The sequence below is a fragment of the Leishmania panamensis genome (genome assembly GCF_000755165.1).
Source record: "Leishmania panamensis strain MHOM/PA/94/PSC-1 chromosome 24 sequence".
NCBI lineage: Eukaryota > Euglenozoa > Kinetoplastea > Trypanosomatida > Trypanosomatidae > Leishmania > Leishmania panamensis.
Window position 1 is genome coordinate 813,524 of NC_025870.1, and position 18,898 is coordinate 832,421.

The 18,898-nt window shown below is 51.2% G+C and overlaps 7 protein-coding genes across 7 annotated transcripts, besides 1 other annotated feature; 2 read left to right on the forward strand and 5 right to left on the reverse strand.

Annotated features, from left to right (window-relative positions):
* Positions 1-273: 273 nt before the first annotated feature.
* On the reverse strand, positions 274-2,505 carry LPMP_242260 (cullin-like protein; the record flags this gene model as incomplete). Its single annotated transcript, XM_010701263.1, has 1 exon — positions 274-2,505. One exon carries the CDS (start codon positions 2,503-2,505, stop codon positions 274-276), a length of 2,232 nt encoding a protein of 743 aa, XP_010699565.1.
* Positions 2,506-3,233: 728 nt separating this feature from the next.
* LPMP_242270 (hypothetical protein) lies at positions 3,234-3,944 on the reverse strand (the record flags this gene model as incomplete). Its single annotated transcript, XM_010701264.1, has 1 exon — positions 3,234-3,944. The coding sequence occupies one exon, from the start codon at positions 3,942-3,944 to the stop codon at positions 3,234-3,236; it is 711 nt and encodes a 236-aa protein (XP_010699566.1).
* A 407-nt stretch (positions 3,945-4,351) lies between these two features.
* LPMP_242280 (hypothetical protein) lies at positions 4,352-4,843 on the reverse strand (the record flags this gene model as incomplete). Its single annotated transcript, XM_010701265.1, has 1 exon — positions 4,352-4,843. One exon carries the CDS (start codon positions 4,841-4,843, stop codon positions 4,352-4,354), a length of 492 nt encoding a protein of 163 aa, XP_010699567.1.
* A 674-nt stretch (positions 4,844-5,517) lies between these two features.
* Positions 5,518-6,570, reverse strand: LPMP_242290 (mitogen-activated protein kinase; the record flags this gene model as incomplete). The annotated part of the gene is made up of 1 exon (XM_010701266.1): positions 5,518-6,570. One exon carries the CDS (start codon positions 6,568-6,570, stop codon positions 5,518-5,520), a length of 1,053 nt encoding a protein of 350 aa, XP_010699568.1.
* An 808-nt stretch (positions 6,571-7,378) lies between these two features.
* On the reverse strand, positions 7,379-8,155 carry LPMP_242300 (hypothetical protein; the record flags this gene model as incomplete). Its single annotated transcript, XM_010701267.1, has 1 exon — positions 7,379-8,155. The coding sequence occupies one exon, from the start codon at positions 8,153-8,155 to the stop codon at positions 7,379-7,381; it is 777 nt and encodes a 258-aa protein (XP_010699569.1).
* Positions 8,156-9,417: 1,262 nt separating this feature from the next.
* LPMP_242310 (RNA methyltransferase, putative) lies at positions 9,418-10,815 on the forward strand (the record flags this gene model as incomplete). Its single annotated transcript, XM_010701268.1, has 1 exon — positions 9,418-10,815. The coding sequence occupies one exon, from the start codon at positions 9,418-9,420 to the stop codon at positions 10,813-10,815; it is 1,398 nt and encodes a 465-aa protein (XP_010699570.1).
* Positions 10,816-16,044: 5,229 nt separating this feature from the next.
* Positions 16,045-18,898: a repeat region.
* Positions 16,892-18,898, forward strand: LPMP_242320 (TATE-associated hypothetical protein; the record flags this gene model as incomplete). Its single annotated transcript, XM_010701269.1, has 1 exon — positions 16,892-18,898. A coding segment is annotated over one exon (2,007 nt), but the record flags the coding sequence as incomplete, so codon positions are not given.

Genomic DNA, 18,898 nt, shown 5'->3' on the forward strand with positions numbered 1-18,898 from the left:
GCTGCAGCCGGAAGCGGTGGAAGCTTCAATCTCACTGTGCTAGAAACGGCATCGCATTGTCTCGACAGTAGCGACAGTCGCCAGCAACACACAAACTGTTGGTTTCCACAATCCTTTGCCCCTTGCTTATTGGCTACAGCGAACACCGTCTTGCTGTGCGAGTCACCTACAGCAGTGTCAGAAGTTGTACGATCAGCACCCATTGAAAGGGAAAATAATAGAGAGAGATACAACAGCCTTAGTGCTCCGTGCTCTCCGCCTGCAAGCATCCGCTCAAGCAATATAATGGTAAACACCCTTATTGCGGGAATCGCGGCTAATATATTCTCGTCGGATCAGCTCCTCTATGCGCTGTTTGATCAGCTTGATATCCGGCGAAAATCGTGAGCTGAGGTGCTGTTGACACTCGAGAATTAGCTCCGCGTGCTCAAGAGAGCGACGTCCTTTCATAATACGCACCAGCGCCCCGTCGATAGCCGGCTTTCGGTCTTCTTCGACTTGCTTTGATATGCGGTCGCTTCCGACAACGCTCACACGCGCAAGCGACGGAGGAAGCCGCATTCGCCGTGCTCTGCAGACGAACTCGTCGTTGACCGTAAGTTCGTCATCCAATTGCAGCAGCGCCTTCCCAGATTTCCGGGTGAGGACACGACTGCGAATGAGAGGCGACAGGTACCGCTGAAGTGAGGCGAACGTAACATGGCAGCGGTCCCCAATCTGCTGGGGTGTGCATACTGGCGATGAGTTAAAGCACAGAAGAATCAACGTTTGGATGCCACACGCATAAAAAAGCTGAGTACCTTTCTTGAAATAGCCCTGCAGCTCACCACTGCTGCACTCGTGCGACCACGTCAGCACGCGACCTGACTTCCCGGCAAGATAGTCGTCGCGGAGCGGCTCCAAGACGCGCTGCAAAAATGACGGAACAACGATGTCGGGCTCGTCAGAAAGTCGAGATGGCCAGATTCCTTTCTTAGCAACAAGGAGGTTAACCTCGAATGGTGAGATTATGTTCTTGCTCGCCAGCACTTCCATTACACGAAAACTACTTGACGCCTCCCAGTCGTGCAGCATGCTCTCCAGGCACGCGGTGCACGCCGGGCCGCACCGCTGCCGGAAGCGCTGGATGAGCGCGCGCTCATTCGCCTCGCTGAACTTCTTAACAGGAAAGAGAATACGATCGGCCATGTGCTCGCGCGACGTCGCGATGAAGCGATCGCGCTCCGTCACATACGCTAAAGTGGCTACAATGCGATCCACCTCTGCGCTGGCTGGTCCCGCCTCTTGTTGGAACAGGTGATTCACGTAGTGCGAGAGCCATTCGCAGAAGGGCACAACGTGGCTTTCACCGCCACTGCTGCTCGTGACGGACACACCGTGGTTGTAGCATGCTTCCAGTCCCTCCCGAACAGCCTTAGAAAGAGTGAAGTCAAGCTGGAAACAGCGCGACAGCAGTTGCGGGTAGACCTCCTGCAAGTGCATCATCCCTGTGGTGTAGGCCACCACGTCTACGGAAGCCTCCTCGTCTTTGAACCTCTCACACAGTTCCAGACCCTCGGCCTCGATTTGCTTCTTGATCAGGCCTGCCAGAAGTGCGACGCCAGACTCGCGCCTGGAGAAGAAGCTATTGCACATTTGCAGCTGGGCCTCATCCCGGTTTCGCAACATCGCTAGAACACCCGTAGGGGAGTCCACCAGTTTGTTCCGCGTGACAGGGGAGTCGACAAGGGTGGCCTCGACACACGTCATAATGCGCTCTTCATCCTGCATCGAAAAGTAGCGACGACATATACTCCGCTCATTTGTGAGAGCTTCGTGAACGGAGCGGAGAAAGACGGCCGCGTCGGCTGCAGCGTCCCACTCCTGCAAAAACCGCTCGTAGTCTCTCTTCGTCTTGTCCAAGTACGGCTCTAGAAACGCTGTGATGTAGATCGACTGAGTGTCCTCGATGTTCATGGAGGAAAAGAGTCCGATTGCTGTCGCAATCTGCTTGGCGTCGGTACTCACGACTCGATCCGCCCTCTCTTTCAGAAGCAGCTTCTGCGTAATTGAGCTCACTACATCGGCATTTTTCTTGAAGACCTGCTCCAGAAAGATGCTCAGACCCACTTGCTGCAGCGAAGGCTTTGAATGGTACACAATATAGTACCGGGACAGGTACCCGAACGTCCGCATGTTCCATTTCATCAGGATCTTGTAGTGATCCCACACATCCAAAATCTTCTGGAAAAGCCCCTTCTCGGAGTCGCCAGAAAGGTCTCGGTATCGCCACAGGTAGGTAGTCAACATTTCATTATACTCCATGTACAATAGCTCGCCAGCATCGTAGCCAGGGTACTCGGCAGCCCTCGACGTGTTCCGCGTCGCTGCAGTGTAGACGGTGTTGTAGTGGTTCATCCGTCTCTCGAAGGTATTGTATCCTTTGAAGTCGCTATTCGCCAGGTCGGCGAGGGCCTCGAAGTCGGCCTTCATCTTGCGCAACGCCTGCCGATCTTCTTCCAGCATGGTTGCTACCCCACAAATAAAAGAAAGCAGTATATTGTTCTGGTGAAATATTTCTCGGCAAAGAAGGGAGAAGGAAGAACGTCCTTCTCGCGCTTGCCCAAACAGGTCGCTGCAACGGAGATGACAAAGTCTACAACGGTGCTTACGAGCGCTCGGCTGCCCGTTCCCCTTTCTGCTCTCACCGTCCGGGCCGTCACGTGAATAATGTCCCCGGAAGAGATGAAGCACCCCCTCCTCAGAGCGCTCGACCCGTTTCGCAGCAAAGCATAGCGGGGCGCCTGTACTGCAAATCCGTCACACTCTCTCTTGCCTCGGACCCTCCACAAGTGGCAAGAATTTGGGGATAATGAAAATATGAAGACAAGTGCAACTTTGTATCGTAAAGAAGTGCACGCGCCTCACGGTTGGAACTAAGCTTCACGATTTTCATGTGTGAAAGTGGGCGGACCATGTAACAGAAAAGGACGTTAGAGTTCCGAGAATGAAGCACCCAACAAAGAGAACAAAAAATGGTGAACGCGCACGCAGAGCGGGTGCTGTGGCAGCTGGCCTGCCTGAATCAGCTTGCTAGTCGGAGTAAACTAATCCACGTGGACCACCTACACGTAGAACTCCACAGATGCTTGTGTCTTTTAGCTGTGTCATCGATGGCTTTTCGTTTTCCTTTCACACTGTAACCGGGAAAAAAGGTACTCCAGTGCGCCAGTACAACCTTTGTTATGCATAATTTACATGGCTGTTGCGAGGTTAGTGTCTCCATGCTTGATGCTGATGCACTCCAAGGTTGCCTTGCTGGCCGCGGAAGAGCGACCAAACGCGGCAACCAGCTCCTCAATAGTACTCAGCTTTTGCTCAAGCGTGTCCAGGCGGCTCGCAACAAGAAGGCATTGAAGCGAAACATCAACGTCATGGCGCATCAAAGGGAGCATATCGCGCGAAAAGCCATCGAGAGAGAAGAGCTTATCGTTGATGACGCGAAGCGAAGCATTTATCGAAACAAAGCTCGGCACCACCGCCAAGGCCGATCTTGCGGCTGCTGAGCAGAGAGATTCATTGTGAGTCGGGGCTACCAACTCATCAACACTTTGAGGGAACTCGGAGAGCAGCTTGTCGATCGACCTCTCCAAAGATGCAAGTTGAGATGACAAGTCTCCAGAGCTGTTGGAAGTCGTGCAAGTGTTGTATGCTTTCATACTCTGCCGGACCTCACTCAGTTGAGCCAATCGGAGAACCGAGCCTTCAGCTCGGCGAAGAGCATCCCAGAGCCCCACCTCGACCAAGTGTGAAGCAGCAACGTAGTGTGAGCCGCGAGCATGTCGAAAGTAATTCATGGCATTCTCGTAGCAAGCACTTGCTGAGGGTGAGGAGCCACTACCTTGCAGCAGCACATTTGATCGCACAAACTCTGTGCATTCTACCATGGACTCGTACTGTTCCATCGGCACACTCAACCTTGCCAAAGAAAGCAGCGAGGAGACGGTGTTTTGTCACACAGAAATACAAAAGGCTGAGCAGTACGCGAAACAAAAAGGACCAAGAAAGGAATGCAAAACAAACAAGAGAGACATCTTTCTGTTGGTAAAGGGACAAGAGAGTAGACCCTATCTTCTCATTACCTTCCACTGGCTCACATTGGTTAATGCACCCGTGTGATCACCTTTTCTGTAATGTCAGACGGAGTGCGTGCAGTTGAGAAAACGCCAGCAAATAACCTACGCTTTCCACTAGCAACACAAATCATTCTTGCCGTTTTTTTGTTTTGTTTGAAACATCACGCACCCCCCTTTTTCCCTTTCGGGCTGGCTGACAAGTGTACATCACAAGCGTGAGATGCAACGAATTGAAGCTACGGTGAGCATACCTCCACATCAGATAGCAGCATGGCAATTTCCTTTTCCATGTCAGTGGTTCGCTCACAAAGAGATTCGAATTCTCTTTTCTTACTCTTAATTCGGCTATCAAAATCGGCACTGCAGGCCTCTAGCTGATCCTGCAGTTTCCTTTTTGCCTCTTGAAGCGCGTTCAGAGCAGCATCCTGCATCACAATGTCCTGTACAGCCATGCGCTCTCTCACCTTGTAGACTCGAGTGCTGTCCGTTAGGACATCAGCTTTTTCACTCTTCTTACCTTCTAAAAGCGCCGTCCTTTCCTCCAGTTCTGCACTGAAAAGAAGTTGCTGCTGCTTTTGCTCAGCAAGTGCCTTCATCCTATCCAAGTACACTTTCTTCAGAGCATTGAGCCTCTCTTTCAAGATGACGATCTCATCTGCTAGTCGCTGGTCTTCGTAGTAGAGCTCGTTCGAGGCTGCTGTTGACACTTTTTTCACCTTGGGGGGCATAATTTACTGTATAAAGAGGCAATTAGTGTGCAACAACTCAAAGGACCAATCCTCCTTCTTTCACTGGTGTGACAACCTAAAAAAGAAACCGCCTAAAATATAAAAAAGAGGACCGTGCTTTCTACGCGGCCGCGACGTTTCAAGACGGTAACGGCCGAATGATACCCAGACGTCTTATTCCTCGTGAAAACACAAGTGAGACGACCGCCACACGAATATAGCGTGGAAAAGAGTGGTACTAGTACTCGTCAAAAACTCAACGCACCTAGAAACCAAGTGGTAGTAACAACAAAAAACATCAGCACAGTCACCAACAGAAATTAAAAGAAGCCAGAGAGGTTGGTAGGCACAACATCGAGTGCCAGCACGAAAGTAAACCAGATAGCGCACTTTTTTCTCGCCAAATAAACGAGAACGCAGAATCATGTAACAACCAACAAAAGCCTACTCTAAGCAGAGAGGCCAGAGTCACTCCTCACTATGAGTGGCAACCGGACATAAAGGTAGTTGGTTTCCCTCCATTAAGCAGGAAACATTAAGGGTCTCCTTTTTTTTGTTGTTGATATCTCTTGAAAACTTCCCGTTTCAACTGATGCAGAGGAACATATTAAAAAAGGCAACTCCGTTTACACATCCACGAGAGCACCAATATGTCCTATTTACAGTTCATTGCTTCACTTCTTTGGGGACATCCACCTCCCCACTTCAAGAGGATTCACATTATTCGCCTTTTGAATAAGTGAGTGGCTCAGCATTTCTGTTGCGCTCGGGCGTGTAGCCTCTGGGCGTAGACAAAGCTCAATAAACTCTTTGAACTCTTCGCTAAATTTTGTTTTCCGCTCATCCCAGTTAATCTTCGCTGTGCCCGAAGCTATCATCTGGCACAGCTCAAACAATTTCGGCTTCATCGAAGCAAAGGGGTATTCTCGAAATGCACACTCCGCAATTGTCAGCCCAGCGCTCCAGATGTCACTGTTGAACGAGTACGGCTTCGACTGTATTCTCTCCGGGCTCATGTACGGCATCGACCCTTGTGCAGAGAGGGTTTGCATATCATCACCAGAAAGTGTTTTTGCGACACCAAAATCCGAGATTTTGATTTCCCCCTTCGTATTTGCCAGGACGTTAGCAGGTTTGATATCGCGGTGAATCATATTCAGCTGATGGAGAAACTCTAGGCCTCTGAAGAGCTCGCGTGCAATATATGCGAGCATATCTTCAGTAAAACCCTCTGGATGTTGTTCGATAAGACTATTCATGGTGCCGCAGTCCATATACTCAAGGACAATGTAAAGTCGACCGTCGCGGAAAAACGCCTCATAAGAAGAAACAATGTTGTGGTGCTTCACCGCAGCTACCTGCCTCAGCTCTGCTTCCAAAGCGGAACGCATGTCATCAGAGTCTCCATCAAAAGTGATATATTTCATTGCGTACTTCTTACCGGTAATTTTGTGCTGTGCTACGCGTACCTTGCCTTGAGATCCCTTTCCAAGCTCTGAGCCAATACGTAAATCCTCAAACTTGATCTTGTTCATGACAGCGTCCGATTTTGGTTGGCTGCCAGCTGGCTGTGAACAAGGTCCTTTAGCTATACCCGTCTGCTTCACACGCATCTCCACACCACCCTCTCCTTTCACAACTAGGGTCATGGTATCTGTGATAGACACTGCTTTGTCTCGAGGTGCAACATGAAGTTGCTCTAGAGCCTGCGGTCGCTTGGGGGGCATTAAGCCACTGAAAACAGCACAGACAGCGCAAGCCGAATGTAGCTGAAAAAACGTGCTCAAAAAGGGTGAAAGAAACAGAGCCATTCAAGGCTATATTAGTGTTAATGATTAAAGAAAAAAAGTAAGAAGTTTTTTCATCGTGTCATAATGACCGTAGATCCCATAAAGGAAGAGCGAACCGGCAAAAAAAAAAAAGAGGATTAGATTAAGTCACAACACACACATATAATAGCAAAGCCTATGCAGTAGCGCATCTTTGATACTGCATTACACTTCCCCCTTGAGTCAATGCATATCTATTTCAACGCTCACGAGACGGTGCAGCACCATCCAGCCAAGTACGTGTTAGTACCGCGGACAGCAGCGTAGAGTGCGCCGAGAAAGCAGGATTCCATATATAACCTAGGATACCTTTGCTTTCACCCTCCACAGTGACAAAGTTGCTCCTAAAGAAGACAGCACTGCTAAACACATTTATGCTTCTTATTTTTTTTGTGCATTGTCACATTCTCTACTTCAGCAAGGAGTATAAACAGCGAAAAGTGGGAGAAACTACATTACATCTCACGCTAACAGCGAAAATAGGGTATGGAGAAGCAACAAACATGTTTCAGAAAAAAAAAGCTAGCTTTTCACTGAGCTAAAAAAGAAAGCAGAAATGTGCGATCTTGTCTATTTGAACTTGTACAGTACGCGATGTTGCTGACAGATAGCGCGAACAGCATAAGAGAAAGACCCATTTCGGCATCCCAGAGCAAGGGGGTACACAAAAAAATAAATGTATCAATAAACATACATACATATCACATCATTCTTTTGCCCTTCGTTGCTCTCGTTCGGATCGCGCTTTAGCACGCCGCTCTTCATCTCGCCTCTTGCGCTCGAGACGTTTCTCAACTTCGGCTTGCTCTTTTTCGGCCTGGGCCGCCTCTCTTTCCTGTGCAGTGCGCTGTGCCTCCAACAGCCTTTCTTCTTCTAGTTTCTGTTGGTATTGTAACTCCTTGAGTCGCTCAGCAGCAGCCTCTTCTTCGATACGCTCGTTTTCGCGAGCTGACTGAAGGCTATTACTCCAGTGCCACTGCGTCACCAGCAGGCACATAATATCATCTTCTGCTTCAGAAAGTTTACAACGCAGAAGGTTTTCTTCATTCTCAATAAAACTACGCCCATTACGAAACAAAAATTGCTGATAGTCGTAATAGTCAACAAAGAGGAAGTGCCGGGGCTGCAGTAGTGTACCCCTTTGTTCAGCTTCAAATGCCATAATCTTTTCGACAACAGCGGCACTTTTTTGCTCGGACCACTTTTGAGTCTCGGAAAGCTGCGCTGCTTTCTTCTGCGATCGCAGTTCATGACGTTTGAGAAACAATTTTTGAGCATGTTTTCGCGCCTCAAAGGCATCCCACGTTTCCGTTGTCCACTTCGTACGCACTTCATTTTTCGAATAGCCCTTTCTTGACGCATAGTTGGCCCATTCTTCCACCAAAAGGGCATAATAATCCTCTGCAGCTTCTCTACGTGCAATATCGGCACGCGTCACAGACGGCACTCTGAGAGTCTGCTCATCAGCATTACCGATCTCCATTTCTACAGGCAGAACCAAAAGAGGATCTCAAAAGAGGAGTTGAGTGTTGAGTGTAGCAGCTGAAAAACATAGAGGGTGGAGTTCATTGCGTCAGTTGATTACAATAGCGATGCAAGCCAGTAGGCGAGTTCACAGAACAAGAGAAAACGTCTGCTGCATTTGAAGCTCGGTGCGCTGGCCTGCGAATGAGTAAGCATTGGATGTCGGTGACTGTCCGGTTTTCCTTACAATCGCTTTTGGTATTCTACTCCGCAAGGAAAGTAAAGATGGATGATGAAAGCTGGTTGCATGCGCTTATAGAAGAGGAGTAAAAGACAAAACGTTAAGCTGGGAACTCCCGGTGTAACATCCAGTACGCCACTTTCGTCACAGGAACGCAGAACCAGCACAATAAAGAAACTTGCCTTCGCTGCGCCAGTCGCATGCAGCTCCTGGCCCTTTTCTTCAGCAGGCCTTTCGCCACCACTGCCAATCCCAGGGCGCAGGCAGTGATCCATTTCGAAGACACAAGGGGGGACACCATGGTGGCTCCAGCAGGTCAGCACAGCAGCGCCATTCATTCCAACGCAATGAAAAGACACGGCGCACCACAGGATAAGCAGTCTGGAGGACAACTGAAGCGATCAGGGTTGATAACGCACTCTCGCGTTGGGTGGGGGGGGGCACGCCGACAAGAAATCCGCCACTTCTTTTCTCTGGAAAACATCGCCAAGTTCGCTTGACAGTGCACACGCCGACAGAAGTGGCTGGACGACAGCGCTACAGGTAGCTGAATTCTTTCCGCGACACTCAATGGCCTGGCAGTTACATCCCTCTCCCCTTCGCTATGCTATCAGTGAATCGCCGTTGCTTTGTGTGGCACTGAGGTTCCCCACCTGAGCGAACGAATCTTGACAGAGCTCGGGAATGCACTCCCTTGCTCCACCTCCACGCTGCGACTCCTACAACAGTGAATTGGGAGGCGATTGCATACTGACCCTGTGTTGACTGTTTCACAGTGCTTCTCCCTCTGCTGGTGTACGCGGTGCAACCAGTTTATCTGCGCTTCTTTTTGTTCAACCCCAGGGTAACCACCGAGCAGAGAGCCTGACTTCATTCGCCAAAAAAGCAAAAAGAAAAAGCGCTCTCCATTGAACCCTTTCCCTTCGAATGCCACCTATTCTTCTCATCTCTGCTCCATACAGGACGCCGTTGTTTCACGAACACAATCCCAGGCGCTTTGAATTACACAGTCTGTGGCAACCGCCCAGTTTTGGGGCACCATGTTCTTTGCCACCTTTAAGCGGCTTACTCAGAAGGATTTTGACGCATGGGGCTACCACATTCATTGGCCTCAAAATGAAATTCTGTCTCCCCTCACCGGAAATGTCAACTTTGTTGTTGAAGATATCAAATTCGCTAGCAATGCATGGAGTCTACTGCGACTTGCCATGTTTTTTGGTGTAAAGCACCCCAAAGTATTGAGCAACATGACCAAGACAACGCCGTCGATGGACATTATGCGGTCTGCTAATCGCTTGTTCTTTATGCACTCTCGTGTTAACGCTAATCTGAATAAGACCAAAGTCAAGATTGCTCTCACACCTACCCATCCTTGTGCATTCCCAGTTCAAGAACTCGCCTGGAATAAACACCGAGATTTCACTGGGCGCCAGTCAGCCGGTGTCGAGCTGGTTCTGGGAATGGAAAACGGACTCTCACAAAAGGTCGTGGAGGAGTGTGACCTTTGCATGTACATTCCCCAGTATGGCTCTATCGGCTCACTGTCCATGATCTCTGCTCTCGCCATAGCGGCCCATTCAACATGGCGTGAAGCTGTGCAGGACGAGAGCAACACTTCTCATATCAGCATTGCGCCCCAACGCGCTTCCCATGGCCACAAGCCACTATCGAATAGCCCACATCGAGTGCAGCACTCGCTTCCGCATGAGATGGACTTACTAGGTTTCAGTAACGCGGCGATCAAAGCCATACTCAAGGAAAGGCGCCAGAGCTACGACCTCCAGCTGAGTGTGCTCATGTATAACGAACTTGGAGACCGCAACATCGGTGCCGTCATCAGGAATGCCAATGTGTTCAACTGTGAGTATGTCGCTGTCGTGAATCGAAGGCGGTTCAACAGACGTGGTGCTCTTGGTACACAGAAGCTTCTCGATGTTCACTTCTTTGCAACTGTAGACGAAGATGCAGCCCGAGAACTTTTCGAGGGCTACGAAGTGTGGCTTTTGTATCCATACTACCCAAACCTTCTCATTTACGAAGCTGGGAGAAAGGGAGACGCCGCATACAATTTATTAACCTTCCTGCGACACGAGGACCCGGTGCTACAGGCGTGGGGCGCCACCCAGCACCAGCTCACCAGCGAGCATCCACTTGTAGTGCGTTACCCTCACCTTTGTCAACAGGTAGTCTTTCTAGATGACGACAAGTCCCTTGCCTCCTGTGTGCAAGATGTAAAGCGCAGAAAGCTTCGTGGTATTCTGCTGGCCGTGCCCGAGGAGGGATGCTCCCCTCACCCGTGTTTGTGCAAGCTCAGCCATCGGGTGGTGTATGTCACAAGTCCGTCACACCTCCCTCACCAGACACAGCGTGGACTGAACCCAGCGCTTTCCACCGCGATTGCACTTGAGCGATTACGATGCGCCACTGAGGGACTCTGATTCACGTGATGATCGTGCAGTCCGGCTTTTGACTGTGCGTTACTCCACACTGTGCCTCACAGTGCTGCCACAGTATCCCAGACTGTCTTGTTTATCAGCCTTGAATCGCTCTATTTTTCACCAGACCTGCGCTTCTGTCTCTCTGCCTTTCGACCGGCGGTACACTGCACCGACAGCTGTTCTCACATCATAGCGCAAGTTTCTGAGTCTAGTGTCACTCAGTACCGGACGGAATCTCTCAAACGGACCGGTGCCTAGTCGTCTCTTCTGCCAGACGGGATATCTGCGCGTGGATCAATGAACCATGGAGAGTTTTCCCCTATTGTCGCTTGTTCCAGTCCTACTTTTCGACTTTCTCTTTGGGCTCCTCTGCACACTGTTTCCTTGCTGATATCTTAAACAGCTATCCGAGTTCAGACTCGCTTTATGACTGTAGGTTACTATGTGATCTCTTAAGGTGCCTCTGCGCTCTCTTCTGTCGTACCTTGACCCCAATAGCTCCTCGTACTTTCTTCTTGTGATCTACCCACTGATGCGTATCCTCAACGCAACCATAATGCGCTTCCAAATACAAATACTATGGTTGGCAGAGAGTGCTAAGGCAGGATTGTGCGGACGCAGTTCTCTGCTGTACGAGAAACACAAAGCTCCTTTCCTGTCTCGTTGTCAAAGGTGCTTTTTTTTTTATACACAGATTAAGGGCAGCCACTTTTGCTCATAAGGTGTGGAGCTGACTATCGTGGCAAAGAAAGAGCATCTCATGCAACTAGCATCCATTTCGACTGTTGCGCGTGATTCGCAAAGCCTCCATCGCGTCCTTACGGTGGGTTGAGGGAGACTTCAACTGCAATCAACAAAACGAAGCACTTTTTTTCAGTATGACATGATGCACAACCACTCAGTACTTCGCAACGTTCATTTCTTGAGCCTAGTCAGTACACTCTGTCACCTTGTCATTCCAGCCACTGCGTTCTCTCGAATGGGCAGATTGCATGCTAGTAGTGTTCTCACTTACTTGTAGGGCCTGTGATGGGGACAAGTCCTTTAGCTTCAACATTTTTCTCTCCCGAAGCTTGATATTTAGCGGTGGGCATAGGTGAGTGGGCTAGTGCCCCCTCAAGGAGCTGCACTTAATGGGAAGCAACAATTAGCTGAATTTGAGCGCTCTCACATGCGCCAGCTGTTTTCATCACAGCTATGTCTTTAGCCACTATATCCGCCACTTTTCTGGCCTTCTATCATACACATCACACCGTTGCATCAGCATTGCTGGATGTACGGATCTCGATCTCATCACTAATCTAGGTGCGCAGCCTCGAGGCCAATGACACAACGTCTGTCGGTGCGCGTTACGCTCCTCGATGACCACGCTGTGGCAGATTCGTAGAGATTGAGCTCCCCGGCATTAGCCGGCTGGGTGATCTCTCGTAAGTGGCCTACACGTCCACGTTGCTAAGGACAGCAGCATACCTGGCCCGCTATCCGCATTACCCGGTCGCCGAATCTGTGCCACTCTCTGTTATGCATTGCTGTGGGTGGCTGCTCGGCTCTGATGGGCTGTGCTCTCTGGGCAGCGCGCTTCGTCTCCACGTCATCTGCGCAGGGTAGGCGGGTGTGAAGTGTCCGCCAATGAACTTGGCAAGTGTGAAGTGCTTGAAAAGCTCGTACTCTGTGCTCCTCCTAGTCTCATTAACTTGTCCTCACTGACTGAAGCACTCCCTGTGAAAGTATTGGGCGTTTACTGTAATGACATGCGTGTTCTCATGAGTCTTCATGTGTATCTCATCTTCGAAGGAATCAGGCGTTGAGGGTTGAAAGGACTTGCAAGTGTTGCCTGCTGTCACCTCATCGCTGTCAGTGCGCCATATTTGAGTATTCACCATTGTCGTAAGCGAGTTCAGTGACCTGTGCAGGTGTCCCGCACCTGAGAAGTTCTCCACTGACCCCTGCATCGCACTCACCGACTTATACTTCACTCTGGGGTACCAAAGGTACAGCTCCTCATCGCCCTGATGAGTAGCAGGAAAGTCATGTGCGAGTTGCGGGGATGTCATTGACTGAATCAGTTAATATTCAGTAGGGTGTGTGGTGACCCCATTAGCCCCCGCTTTTTTGGGGGCGTCACGGTGCGACACCGTCAATGCGAGGGGAAGTTGTTGTTTGAGGGTTTCTGGCTTCAAGAAGTAGGTTCTCACAGAGGCATATTTCTGTGAGTGAGGGTGGGTGACCGCAGGTGAACGGCATGCGCTGTCATTTTTTCTCCAGTGGTAGAATTTACATTCTCCGGAGACGGGGTTGGATCATTTCCAGCACGTCTGACCGAAAAAAAACAAACGAAAACATGTAGTGCAGGAACTGGAGCGTTTCCGACGGGTTGATACTGAGGGAGCTGTGAGCAACACTTCCTTTCTATTGTTCTTTGATGCGCTTCTCTGAGCAGAGTGCTACACACGGATGCGCAACTTGCCGCTGGGTGTGATATCCGGGCATCTATGCCTGCTAAGGGCCGAAGATAGCAGCGAAGCAGCAACATACTCGCGGATAGAAGATGTAAATAACACAGCAGTAAAGCAGCGGCGCGCTTCTGTTCTGGGATCTTCACTGCTTGAACGACGTTCAGCACAAGAGGGGGAGGCAGAGCCACTGGCTTTTCCTGTCGTCCTAACATTTTCTTATCGTTTGCATACCTTCGTTACTATCTCGAGCTTTCCGTGATGTTTGCTCACGAGTATGTTCACCTGAATCAAAGGTTTTGGCACATTTGGTCCAAAGCATTTGCAAGGTTAAGCACGACATCACCGGCAGCAACGGAGCAAGGCTTCTGATCTGTTCACCACCACTCCCCACTGAAAGAAGACTTAATGTGCAAATTGATGATCGCCCCCAGCACAAGGGGTGTCCTCTGTGTTTTGTGTTGCCGCTTGGGTGCGCATATCGGCTGGTTATCTTTTCTCCCGGGTGCCTCGACGTTGTCTTTTTCTTTTGCGCTATCGCAATGATGAGCATTACTTACCTGTCACGCAGTACGCATTGCCATGTTCCCTTTCTGCAGGGCAGTATGTGACCGCCCCCGGCAACGCTACCCTTCTCGAAATTAGGCACAGAACATGCCCTCTACCATCCGCGAGATTCACAGATTACACGGCACTGTGGAGCAGGTTGTCCAGCACTGCCGGCACCGGCTAGGGCTTCGGGAGCAGCTGAGAGTCCTAAGAAGCATCTCACGTGCGCACCTGGTCAGCATAGCGCGGGCTGCAGCACGGTTCACTACAGCTCCTGTTCCATCAGCTGCACGGCTGTACTCAGATATACTAACTGCCGCCATCCAAGAGGCTAACTTCCTCATGGGCTTCGGCGAGGATGACGCGCTGCACAAAGTACAGCTGCAGGCCAAAAGCCAGCCACTGCTTGATTATGTTCGCTGATGAGTGGGAAAGGTCGCTCACCCCGTCACGGCCAGGGCTACCCGGGCGGTCTTTGCCGTGGTTTCGGCACCCCCGGATCTTCGATGGTTGCTGCGAGCCGTCCACGTCGGTGATGGCAACCCTGCCATCGCGCTCACGGTTTCCGTAGCTCAGCATCTTTTCAATCATCTACCTAGCTGTGACGGTTGCATTCACGCAGCTCTCTAGTCTGACTTGTCAACCCTGCGTATTCTGCGTCTAAGAAGACTTCACCGCTGCGCCTTAGGCGTATTCATTGGCTAGCTATGTTGACAGTCTTGTGCATCGACTGCTTGCCTGTTGATGACCTCAACATGCTTGGTTTGCGTGTGCGCATCACCTTTGACATAGCGACGTACATAGTGGTCAAGTTGCCGAGCTCTCCACCTCTAATACCTGCACCTCTGTCACCGTAGTTCACTTTTCCTCTTTAGGCATGTGGAGCCTTGCACCGTCGGCGAGGTTGCCGGTGTTTCGCTCAACGAAGACTCTCTTTAACGGTTTATACAGCATTGGCGGTCTCAACACATGCCCTAAGCTGGAGAGCGTCCCCTTTAGTGGCTTTATGAGGCATTGCCAGTTAGAGGAGCACGCAGAGTCAGCGCGACTAAAGTTCATTAGTGTTGCTTGAAGCGCTGTGCGGAACGCAGCCGGGCTCAGTGACTCGCTCCAGTTGAGGTGCTCATCATCCAGGGCTACTCCGAGCTCCAATACCTTTTTCCTCTATCCGCAGTGCTCAACTTAAAGGGAGTCTGAGCTGCCAATAATGTTCTCTAGAGCATCAAAGCAGCATGAACGTCTCTACAGCTTGAACGTGTTAACTTCGTGAGCTGCAGAGGGCTGCTGGAAGCTGCACCACTTCCTGACTCCGTGAGGCTCACATATCGCCCAAAGCCCGACGGACAGGTATGCAAGGTCTTTTCCACATCTTCGAATTTTCTCGACATGAAGCCCTCTGCGTCGACGCCAGGACCGTGTTCCGCCACTTTGTTCCCCTTTCAAGAATTCCAAGATTGACGTATCTTTGAGCTTCACGCGCCATTGCAGGCCACATAAGGCATCACACCACGTGCCTGCAATGGAGGTTACTCCACTTTTGCTACTGCTGCGGTCGTCATAACCACATCTCCTTTCGCTCACTTGTCCCCGCTAAGCCGAATCAGCGCACAAGAACAGCGAATGCAACCTTGATGGGCCGAGTACATGTCTACCCATGGGACAGTCCAAATTCCACGTGCGCTATCCTCAATGAAAACTATCCCTGCACCGGTTTGACACGATTGGCTACAATATAGGCTGACTCACGTGAAATCGTTAGCTTGGACAACATTAGAGCATGTTGCAACGTTCTAAAGGCAGTCATGAGCGGCGCCACTGGGCTCCCACAGCTTCAGCTCAAGTGAATTCGCGGCGTCAGCCTTTCGACAGCGGTGCTCCACACTATGCACCACATCAAATTCTGCAAAACGTGCTCCCCCAGGAATGAATCAGCCCAGCTACTACGGAAAACGAAAGCACTCGTCGCCTTTCTATCACCTGCCACCGCTACAGTTCTTCGCTGCAAACGCGAGCTGCGTCTGCAGCATCATAGGTTCGCGCCCGTCACCCCCACATGCCTATGAAAAGCATTAGGATACAGGCGGGGGTACGCATACACGGATACGCGGGTCGGGCCTGTATTATGGTTAGGGTACACGGGTGAGGGTACACGGGTACGGGTACACGGGTGAGGGTACACGGGTACGGGTACACGGGTGAGGGTACACGGGTGAGGGTACACGGGTTAGGGTTAGGGTTAGGGTTCCATTCCATTGGCGGCGTGTAAAACCACAAAGGCAATCGAATGGCACTTGACCTTATAGTTGGCGGGGTTAATTTGTCTGGGCAAAAGAACTGGAAGGGGGATGGGGGTGGTTGGTGGGATGTGGTGTTGGATTTGCGAAAATATACAGGCTGGGTGCCATAAATTTCCCGACGTGGAAATTACGGTCCCAGGTCGGAAATATGTGTTTCTGATGAATGCCTACTTTCTATTGTCCCTTAATTTCTTCAATGTGTTATTCTTAAAATGAAGTAATCCACACTAAGTGTTGATGCGGCCCGCGACGAAAAAACGAGCAGCGGAGCACCCAAAGGATCGAAGGAGGAGGCACGCACACAACACGCCCACGCGATATTTTTCGGACACCGCCAAGAGACGGCAGCGATCCCCTGGAAGGCGGCGCGCCGTATGCACCCATTCTTGGAGCAGATGGCTCGCAAGTCGCCGCCCTGGATATGAGCAGCTTCGGTGCCCTCACGGAAGAGTCCCAGTCAAGGATGCAGGATACCATTACGCATCTTCTGAGGGAACAAAAAACGGCACCGCGAGTTTCAAATCATACCCAGGGATCCCGCAATTCTCAGAACAGCGGGAGAGGGGCAGGATACCGGGGCAATTACCGAGGAAATGGCGGAGGTAATCGGCACGGTAACTACCGCGGAGGCGAAGCGCAGGAGGACTTTCCGTCAGAATCAAAAAACTAAAGCCCGACGGGACCACCGCCGACGTTTCGAGGAAGGAACCCACACACCACCGAACGATTACATGCGGTGTTGCCAGATCATTTGCAAAAGAAGTGTGGGGAGGAGACATGCGCGCAGGTAAGACATCGAATATGGAACTCGATGCCATTTACAACGCATACCTTCCAAAGAAACGGATCGTTCCGTCGGACACGATGGTGCACCTTGATTGGAAACACGCGCAACAGCTCGCGGCAAAGGTGCACCGTCACGGCGTGGTTTATTTCCCCATCTTCATTATGAAGCACTGGATCGCAGGGCTTTTGGAGAAAGGGACGCGGGACTCAGCAGAAATACAGCTGAGCATCTTCGACTCCGCACCTTCTCCCATAGTGGAAGATAAACTGCGCAAGCACTTTCATATGGTCTGGCCGGCTTTGCGTTTGGTGAAGAGATTTTCACCACGTCAGGAACGCTATAGCGACGACTGCTGTTTGTATATGTCTGCCGTATTTTTCGGCGCTCATCTGGACATACAAATCGACCATAGCCACGACATGGCAAAGTGCATGCGGCGCCTGATGTACGCGGCGTCAAAACGCCACCCGCCACGCGAATATTTCCTCGAGAAAATGAGGAAAATTCTGACGAACCACCCGGTATCACGGAAGGATTTCTTTTACGACGAAATCGAGCACAAGCCGTGGTTGAAGAAAACCACGGTGAACTGTGAAGACACCTTTCACTTGGGTGGAGGCGAGAGGCGCACGACGAAATTCACGAACCCGAAACGTGATTCGAACCGTGCAAACAAAACATCAACACGCGCCCCCAATCCACCTCTTCGACAAAAGAAAGAGGAGGTGACGGTGCGGACAAATAGGGACCGTGTTGAGCGCAAGAAAAGCGCACCGCCGACGCGTGTGGCAGCGTCAAAAACGCCCTCTCGGAAACGTCCGGGGAGATCCGCAATGGATGCTGCACTCCCAAGGCCACAGGCCGCGAGGAAAAGTGTCAGAAAAACACCACCGCGAACCTCAGCTCGCAGGAACGGAAACAATACACGCTCTGTACGGTCGAGCGGGTTTCCATCACCGAGAGCGGAGGTGTCACAACGATGCGTGTCCGTCACCCACGCGCCTCCAACTGAGAACGTGGAGGGAAAGAATACGACAAACGCGTCACACGTTCAGCATGGGAAATGCATTTCTGAGTGGACAGAGCTCACCTTTTCTGAAGCAAATACATACGCTAAAAAGGTGTACGAAGCAGTCCTGGATCACCTCTGGGCCGCGACGGCTCTGGCGCGAGTGGGCGACGGTGTGGCACGCGGCTTGAGTGACACAGCCGTCGGACAACAGCGCGTGAGGCACAAGATGACACCATTGAGACCATACAGTGTCCAGGAGATGCTGAAGCTTCTCGGGAAAACGATCCACATCGCCGAGGCCTCGCCGAGCGATCCGGGGGAGGTGATTGTCCGTGAGGAACTCCAACTCGAGGAGGTGACTCTCGACCCCTCAACCGACGAATTGTATCTCGTCCGTGGAGCTTCAGTACCGACACTTTCGGAGGAAGTGAAAGGGTACAAATTTCTGCTTGGCGCAAGCCTCCGGGAGGCACCCGAAGACATGAATGGCGTGCGCTATCCGAGTTATTATGTCCTTACAAGGGATGCCTCGGAGGCGACCGTGGGTGTGTATGTTCCCACAGCCTTGACGCACTACAATCCATCCAAGCGACAGCGTGCACCGCGACACGCGTTGAGATATGTACCTCTTCCGCGAAGTGCGGCATCAGAGGCACACCAGGACCATACAAACGGACCGCGACCGCGCCTGGTGAGGAGAAAAGGATGGCCAGACGACGACGCCGGGAATCAGCTCGGCGACGATGAGGAGGACGGTGGGCCGTACAGCGTTCCAGGAAACCGAAAAGGCGATGGGTACGCGGATGTCGACGCGAACATCTCGGCCGAGGCCACGCGTGCACTCGAGGATCTACGCTCCAATCCTTTAAACATGCAGGGCAGGCCTCTTTCGCAAGAAGAAGAGGCGGAGGTCTGCCCGAGAAACTGGTTCCTCTTCGCCGCGAAACCGCCACACATCTCACAGCTCGCATGGAGTCTTGTGCGG